The following is a 9,187-nucleotide window of genomic DNA, read 5'->3' on the forward strand; positions in this document are numbered from 1 at the left end:
AGGGAGGATAGGTTTAGGTTAGGTATTAGGAAGAACTACTTCACTGTAAGGGTGGCCAGAGCCTGGAATAGGCTTCCCAGAGAAGTGGTGCTCTCACCTTCCCTGGAAATCTTCAAGAGGAGACTGGATAGGCACCTGGCTGGGGTCTTATGACCCCTCCCATCCCCAGTGCTCCTTCCTGCCCATGGCAGCGGGTCGGACTAGATCATCTGTCCAGGACCCTTCCAACTCATTGATTCTATGATTCCTCTTTATCCTCACTGCTTTTCTGACTGCACAAGAACATAAGCACCTGCCTGGCTGACAGTCATATGCAGAGACCCCAAACCCACTGCATGTTGTATGATTAAGTGTCACAAAATGCAGAAAATAAATCAGAGGAGTTACTTCTCAATACATTGAGTCTCAAAAAGCAGACTGTACATTTACTCTTGTGGGAGAAAAGGAAGGGTACACCTCCTCAAATGACTCTCCATTTCTTCACCAATGACTCCAAAGAATTTCCAAGGGGACCAGGGAGCATGACTGTAGAAAGGCAATCTGTAGAGCAGCCAGATGTATTGATACTTACACTGTGGTCTCCCCATACCAGCTTGGAAACACAATACAAAGCCACTGGACTTGACTTTCAGCTTTCAAAGTCATATACTCAGGTACTTCTTTCCTGGTAAATGGGACTATATGGAAGCCAGAGGGTGCTACTTCCCAGGCTAAGGACCAGTTTTACAAAAATATTAAAATACGGTCACTCAAACTTTGTCTAACTAGGAACTACTCTGACATCTCACTGGGAAGTAAGTTGGTAAAACTGGGAATGCCTTCATGCTTAAGAGAAATGAAAACCACAAAGATCACACAATGCGAGTTGCCATCTCTATCCAAGCAGCTCTGGGATCAAGATGCAGCACTGCACACTAAAACCTTTAATAGCCATCAGATGAACTTGGGTCACGTTTGCATAAATATCCAAGCATGCACTATCTGTAGAAATCCAGAAACTTTTAATCTAAAGAGGGACCGTGTAAGACCTAGCTCTTTACTAAAAGAGGTGGCAAAGTTTGTGGCTTGTTATGTACAATCAGAAAAACAGAGTATTTCAAAGCAAGACTCACCTTTGTCACATCCATTTCCGTTTTAAGCACCAACGTCTTCTGAATGTCCCTTACCAAACATACAGGGGATTCAGTGGTGCTCAAGGACTAATGGAGGAACAAACAAGCAATCAAGTTTAAAACACATTATCATGATGCACATCTTAACAGAACACATAACAATCCCCTTTCAGACAGATCTACCAAATCACCTTAGGAAGGAAACATTTTACCTTATTATAGGGCTCCAATTTAAAAAATCTCCCCCTATTCAGAGAGCAGTTTGACACTTTTGCTAGGGGCTTACAAAAATATGGTTTCAAATTCAGTAGGTTTTACATACCACTCTTTCAATAATAGGCTGTAAGGTGTTTCCATAAACAATCATCAATGACTGCTTGTCTGAGCAAAACGCAGCTGCTAGGATAGGGACTGGTTTTGGTGTGGAGTCACTGTCATTTCCAGGCATGGCTATCTGGATAGTGCAGTTTGATGTTAAGGGCTTTTTGCAGTACCTATTAAAATAGGAATTAATTGAAATAGATTTAACTGAAACACATTTACATTGTGCATTTCTACAGCATCTTTTATGACAAGATTGCTAATAAACTCAACCTCAACTGTTCATTCATTTTACAGAGAGGGTAATGCAGGCAGAGGAGTTTAACTTATCCAAGATGACAAACAGCAGAGCTAAGTATGGAAGCTAAAAATCTCAGTTTAGTAGCCCTCTGTTCCACCTACTAGATAACCATCTCCCATACTCCCAACAACCTGACATGCAAAAGAAACTTGGAACTCATCTTATGAACAGGTGTAAAAAGTTTAAGAAATGCAACACAATATTTAGAAATTACTGAAAACATCTTTGACATGTCCTCAGGAGTTTGTCAAATGTAAATATCAACTCACCCATTTAAAATGTGTTCAAATAAATGCAGCTGTCCATCTCTGCATACAACTGCTAACTTCACTGGCTGAAAGGAAGTCACAACATGTTATTTTACATCATCACCTTCATTCATCACTTACCGTACCACAGAAAAACTGTACCACAGAAAAACTGAAATCAAATCACAAATGCACACCTGTAAAAGATTTAAAGAAAATCTTTAAGGATTGGGAAAGCTCATAGTTGCCAAGATAACATTTTGGGAATAGTTAGGGCAACTCTCAAGAATCAGAATATGGCTATTCAATATATTATAGCTCTACTGCAGTACTACTGATATGGCTCGGTCCTACCAGAAAGCCTTAGATGAGGCAGAAGCATAAGTTTGGACAAGTGGTATTTAATAGGAGGATTTCCAGTACATCCATATGCAGATAGCTAAAGGATGCCGATTCTAAGGCTGCACATGCAAACAAGGCAGTAACTCAACCAAAACACTTCCCCCAATTTAGCCAATTACAGGTATGTATATAATACAGAATACTCTCCCTGACCTCTCTGGCAATGGGTGGGCCCACCTAGTGAAAATGAAAAACCTGGCTTGAAGTATCAAGATTCAAGGGATCTGAAAGCTGTACAGAGACACTGGTACTTAAAACAGAGACTGAAACAGGTTTATGGAACCAGTTTCAATTCCTCTATTTACCCAAATCCAAAATGACTTAAATTTAAGATAATCCCCAATAATTAAATTCTATATGCAGAAAATTTATAAATCTGTTCTGCCCCTCCTCCCTGCAGCCTCTGCTCCCACACCCACTTCCCACAGCCTCTGCCCCCACCCCGTGCTGACGGTTAGGCACAGCTCCAGCTCCACTCTCTCCTGGGCACAGAGCATATGAAAACTCCAACCCTGTCCAGCCATGCAGCAGTGTCCCAGGGCTGGAGCTAGGCTGCTGTCAATTGCCTGGGCAGAGGGGATGCAGCTTGCGTGTATGCCTGGAAGGAAATAAGCATGAACCAGAGCCTATGCTTGACAGTAGGCAATGGGGGATAGTGGCTGTAAAGAGGTAGATGGATGCAGCTGCTCTGACCTTGACCCAGGCTCAGGGCAAGAGCTGGAACCACAGCAGCCCCACCCTACATGTACCCGAATCCAAGACAAGCCACTGCCCCACCATGTTGAACTGGGAGAGAGAGGTGCTCATCTTGGATTTGAATAAATGAAGTATGTTCATAGTCAATAATAAGCTTTATCTGCCCTTTATGCCATCAAGCTTCTTCTTGATTACCATAACAAGAGAGAAATACAATTTATGGACTACGTATTAAATACAAATTCATTCACTTAAAACCCCCCCAAAAATAGGAACCCTCTAGTTCTATCAGTTCAGGAAACTGTGGCAATGCCCACACTAGTTTGGAAAAAACCAAACAGTCTGTGCTACTAGATGTAACAAGCAGCAGTTTGATAATTAACTGGCTCTAAATTGTGAGAATGTTGTAAATATACCTATGGGAGAAAGGTCTGAATGGAAGTGCACATTTTGCTTGAAAAATCATTTTTTTCACATTACTACCATTCACTGTTCTTATCTAACACCAGTATAAAAATCAGACCGTTAACAGCAAAACACCCATCCTTGCTTACCAAAAGCAACACAGCCATAAGCCAGACTGCTTGCTTCCAAGATGAACAGAATTAGCAACTAACTAAAAGCAAGTTGTGCAACAAGTGCAAACTACTTCTCTTACCTCTTCTTTGCTTTCTGACACTGTCAGGTCAATGAAAATTGGTTCATCTGTAACTGTGAAAGACATTACAGCATTCTTTTCTTTCCTATCTGACCTGACCTGCCTGAGGAGGAAAAAAAAGTATATTATTTAAAGCCAGAAAAAAAAACCCATACACCATAAAGACATTCATTATTTTGCCCTCTGCATCAGCACCAAAAGGCAACACAAAATTACAAAACCAGTGAACAGTAACCATCTAGAAACCTAGATAAACACATAAAAAAAACTACAGATAAAAAGTGTGATCGTATAGTGAGCTCACAGCATCCCTTAGTGACCTGAACAGGGAGTACTGGTATTGCGCTCAGATACAGACAAGGCATTCATGCCCTCATTCTAATGTCAGCAAGGCAAAATTGTTATCATTGCATTAATCCAGAGTAATGCTGCTGTTAAACTACTGAAAAACAGAATCTGATTTATTCTTTTCGAACAAGTCTATATTCCACAGAAACAGAAACAAGCAAGATTTACTTACCATACACTTAGTAACCGGTCATGTACTGCTCCAGACAAGAAATACAGCCCAGTAATGCCATCAAAAGGTTGATTTTCATTTGGAGGTCGTACTGTTGTGAACATTAGCGATGAAACTGCTGTTGCATGGCCTGTGAAATGCTAGTGGAAACAAAATCTCATCTGAGAAGGGATGATGTAGTCACCAAGAACAACATTTTGAAAAATGTATCCCTGTGTTGAGAATTATTAGTTAGTCTTTACTCTAGTAAAGACACTTCTGTAGTATTAGTAAAGCAGAAATATCCAATTACTGTGAGCTTCTAAATTTCAAGGAAAGGTTTCTTGAACCATGTGTTTAAAGTAAGAATGTACATAAGACAGACAAACTAACAGGTGGAAGTGGGAAAGCATTAAAAAGAAATGTGCCATTCTCCCAATGACCTTGCATATTTCCAGCACTCTCCATAAGATGGTATCGCACAAGTACTGCTGCTACTGCCCAAAAATATTTCCTCATCTATTAGTCCTTTTGCTGGGGTCTACATGGAAAGTGAAGACATGTTTTCATCTGTATTCTCTAGTCTAGCACACAGATGAGCCAATGCACTCAGGATTTAAGTGAAGATCTCCTGTTTAACCCTTAAGGCACACAAGTATCATATTTACTCAAATAAAAGACTACACTGATTGTAAGATGACCCTCCCAATAATTAGATTCTATATATGGAAAAATTATAAATGTCACCATTTTCCAGGTATAGAGGCTAATTACTGGAGGCTTGTGTTGAATTTGTCAGTCTCTCACTGCTGTAGCAGGGAACACAAATCTGAGAGGGGTCAGATAGCCCTTTGCCTTCTGCTTCCTCCCAACTTTTTCCCCTGTCAGCCCCTTCCCCCTCTCCTTATGGTCAGACCCTGCTCTCCCTGAGCACATGGAAATGAGAAGCCAAGTTGAAAACAGTAACCTTGAAATTAAACATGGCTGTAACAATTTGGGTGTTACCCACACACTTCGTTATTCCAGAATGCTACCTTTTTTTAACTGCTGCAAATTTTAGCACAAGTACACCATAAATATACTTTTAAGCATCACTTTGGCAACTACTTATATGAAGTACAAGCTATATTAGTCCAATGCCAAAGGTTCATCATTTATCACATAGTTCATTGGCCTGGGCCCCCACCAGAGTCAAGAGCATTTCAAGCTGTAGTGACCCCACAGTTCAGCAGTGCTCAGTATGTGTCTGTACTCCAAATACACTCCTCCCCTCCGCACAAAATCAAGGGCCCATGTGCTAATTAGCCCCACTCGTGACTGGAACCAGATATTCCTGTCACAAATTCTGGGATGCTGCAAAAATGTATATGCAGGTAAGGTGCAAGACAACCTGCTCCGACTTCACCTCATGGACGGCAGGACCACTGATCATGTACACTAGGCTGAGAGGGGGTCTACGTATACAATGTTGTGGACCACCATGACTTGTAAAAGAGTCAGCAGTGAGGGGGACTGCGCTTTACGGGCACTATCACATATCTTATTCAGATGGGCTACACTAACTTAGTCTTGTGGTAGGTTCCCATCAGCACGTTTACCCAATGTAAGCCATGTGTTTTATAGACATGCTGAGTGTTGGCTGCATTTAATCAACTTCATAGTTGGTTTCCACTGCTGAACACCTGCTGCTTTTGGCAGCAGTTTAATGACAGACAATGTATTTAGTGAGATTTTGTTGTATGCAATTACAGGATGAGGAGCTTGGGAGGGAAACCTTGTCTTGTATTTTAGTAAATATGGTAGTTACATTCTACTTGTTCAGACCAAGTTCGGTCTATCCCTGTGTCTCCAGAACATTAGGATTTTTGCTACCAGACCTCCTCCTAACTGCTTTGATAGCAAGTTAGTAACTGACCATTTAGAGATAAGGCTGCCTGATGAAATTATGAAGTCTTATTATACCTGGTCTCTGAATCCTGCTGTCATACAATCCATTATCACTTCTGAAAGCAGTTGGTTTGGCCTATCTTTTTGTTTTTGCATTCAGAATAAGGAACACATGCAAAAATGGATCCAGGGAAAACAAAAGCCATGCAAACTTATATTGAAACTTTGTAAAGGGGCTACTGGCAGCAAGCTCAGACACAGCCAAGGAATTTAGTGTCCTCATTCAACTGTCAGCAGATTGAAACCACAGTTGAAGGTATCATCACAGCAGCAGCTTCCAGCAACCCCTGGCCTGACAGCTGTTTGTCTTGTGCCACAACTTGGACACACTGTATTATGAAATAGTAGATGGGCAATGCCTGTTTAACCCCCCAAAAAATACTGTTTAGCATGTAACAAGTCACTCACTCTGTAGACTTCTTTGGTCTCCAGGTCCCACAGTTTGATGGTTCGACCAGCTGAAAGTAACATCTTCCCATCTGGACTGATGCACAGTGAACTGACGCTGCTATTGTCGCCTTTCCATTTGCTAGATTGAGGGTGGAGAGGATGTGCAAAATGAGAGGGAGGCAAGGGAAGAAGAAAGAATAAGTTGCTTGTCAACACAACTTCCAACTTCTGTCAGCAATAGTGAAGCAACCAGGAAAAAAAATGCATCACATTTAAAAAACTGCAGATGTCACAACTATATTTCAAAAATCAGAAAACATGGCTAACTTAACCTACATTTCTACATGAGATTCAGTACTGATGAAGGGGCTGCCAACTCAGAACCTAACAGCCTGTACACAGACCAGGAGTAACATTTACTGCATCAATGCAAGATTCCACCTCCCTTCGTCCCTCAAAAAGTATACTTCAATTAATTCTCAAAGGGACACTTCATGAGTGTTATTCAGTTCTCATTGCTAACCAATCATTGGTCCTTTTCTGTTGAGGCTGCCAAGAAGCATTTCAGCATTAAGCGTTAATGAATTAAGGACTTTGATATTCTCGGATAAAAGTGCAATATGCTAATGTAAACACTTGCATCTTCCAGGAACAATTCAGTGGCAGGATAATCACACTGGCCTTTAAATTCTAAGAAAACCAGCAATCTACACCCAATTCAAGAGGTGTTCCACATGAACATCACACATTTCAATTCCTTGCTACTGTATTCAGAATGTTTTTTTGGAACATCTCATTTACCAAACTCATTTGTTGCACGCTATCCTCGATCGAATTCTGAGAAGATCTAAACTGAACAGGTCTGGTTGCGTAGAACAGAATTTCAAGAATGTCTTATGTTGCTTGGAGTAGGCCTTAGCTTAAATCCCTAGGTTACAATGTAGTAAACCCTAACAATTTGTTCTTAAAGATATTTTTAAATAAAACAATACAGAAAATAGTGGTGGTACTGTGATCCTGATAACCAGTATCCAGGATGCAGTCAAGGAAATATTTACAGCTGGAGACAAACAGCAGCAAAGTTTTGCACTCAAGTTTGCATTCAGAATGGAAGGGAACCAGCTAACCTCCATCCCAAACCTCAAGGATGATACCATATGACTGCAGAGTAGTAAGGGTACTTGTATTTAAGAGGATGGGGGAAAGGAGGAAAAGTCATTTAGGCAATTACAAATCAGTTAGCTTGAGCTCAATAACATACTTCAAAACAAATATCCCTGTTGGACCTGGTCCTGGCCACAGGCGACCAGGTAAGGGGCCTCCAGGTCCTTGACCACCTGGCTGAGAGCAATCATCACTTGCTGGAATTCACCATCCAGCGCAGGGTGTCAAGAGCCTGCAGCAAGGCGGCAGCCCTAGACTTCAAGAGGGCCAACTTCAACGAGTTGAGATTACTGGGAGAGGTGCTGGGGTTCTCGAGAGCAGGGGAGCTCAGTGCCCAGGATAAGTGGTCATTCCTTAAGGAGATGATACTCAGGGCCCAAGGGGTGACCATCCCAACAAAAAGCAAGGGGGGCAGGAGTGCCCGAAAGCCCCCCCTGGCTCACCAAAGGCATCCAGGAATGCCTGACTGCCAAAAAGGCAGCGTACAACCTGTGAAAGCGGGGTGCTATCTCCAAAGAGGAGTAATACCTCCTCTGTTTAGGCCTGTAGGGGGGCTGTCAGGAAAGCTAAACTAGCATCCAAAATCAAAGATAATAAAAAGTTCTTTTTCAAATATATAGGGAGGATGAAGAAAGCACCAGGAAATGTGGGGCCCCTGCAAGATCCTCTGGGCAATCTCGTGGTTGCGCCAGAGCAGAAAGCAGACCTCTTTAACCAATTCTTCACCGTTTTCTTGGGCAGGGACCGGGACTTCCCCACCATCATGCAAGACAGACTCGAGGGGAACGCCTCCAGACCTCAGGTTGGGGAGAACCAGGTTAAACAGCTTCTGGAGGGGCTGGACATGTTCAAATCAGCAGGTCCAGATGCTCTCCACCCCAGGGTGTTGAGGGAGCTAGCAGGGGTTATTGCAGGGCCCTTGGCACAGCTTTACAAGCACTCACGGTGCTTGGGCCAGGTGCCAGATGAACGGAAGATAGCCAACATGGGCCCATCTTTAAAAAAGGGAGGAGGGAGGACCCGGGCAACTAGAGGCCCATCAGTCTTACCTCAATCCTAGGGAAACTCTTTGAGAAGATCATCAAAGACCACATCTGCGATGAGCCAGCCTCAGAGATGATGCTCAAGGGCAACCAGCACAGTTTCATTAGGGGCAGGTCATGACAGACCAACTTGATTGCCTTTTATGATCAGGTCACAAAAGTACTGGATGCAGGTGCTGCCGTGGATGTAGTCTTTCTGGACTTCAGCAAGGCCTTTGACACCGTCTCCCACCCCATCCTCATTGAAAAATTGGGCAACTGCGGCATTGATGCCTACACAGTCAGACGGATTGCAGATTGGCTGAAGGGTCGCACTCAGAGGGTAGTGGTGGTGGATGGGTCATATCCAACTTGGGGAGAAGCGGGCAGCGGAGTCCCCCAGGGCTCGGTCCTTGGGCCCGCGCTG

General features: G+C 42.8%; 1 protein-coding gene across 1 annotated transcript in view; it reads right to left on the bottom strand.

Moving 5' to 3' along the window:
• Positions 1-9,187, bottom strand: part of WDR43 (WD repeat domain 43) — a 41,113-nt gene that overhangs the window by 12,948 nt on the left and 18,978 nt on the right. Inside the window, exons 4-9 of the mRNA XM_019548588.1 lie at positions 6,593-6,713; positions 4,259-4,398; positions 3,739-3,841; positions 2,004-2,068; positions 1,435-1,606; positions 1,034-1,199 (exon numbers count right to left, since the gene is read on the bottom strand). Of these exons, the coding sequence (XP_019404133.1) occupies positions 1,034-1,199; positions 1,435-1,606; positions 2,004-2,068; positions 3,739-3,841; positions 4,259-4,398; positions 6,593-6,713 (767 nt within the window). The remainder of the gene's footprint in view (positions 1-1,033; positions 1,200-1,434; positions 1,607-2,003; positions 2,069-3,738; positions 3,842-4,258; positions 4,399-6,592; positions 6,714-9,187) is intronic.

This window comes from Crocodylus porosus, unplaced genomic scaffold (genome assembly GCF_001723895.1).
Source record: "Crocodylus porosus isolate Cpor-Errol unplaced genomic scaffold, CroPor_comp1, whole genome shotgun sequence".
Classification (NCBI taxonomy): domain Eukaryota; kingdom Metazoa; phylum Chordata; order Crocodylia; family Crocodylidae; genus Crocodylus; species Crocodylus porosus.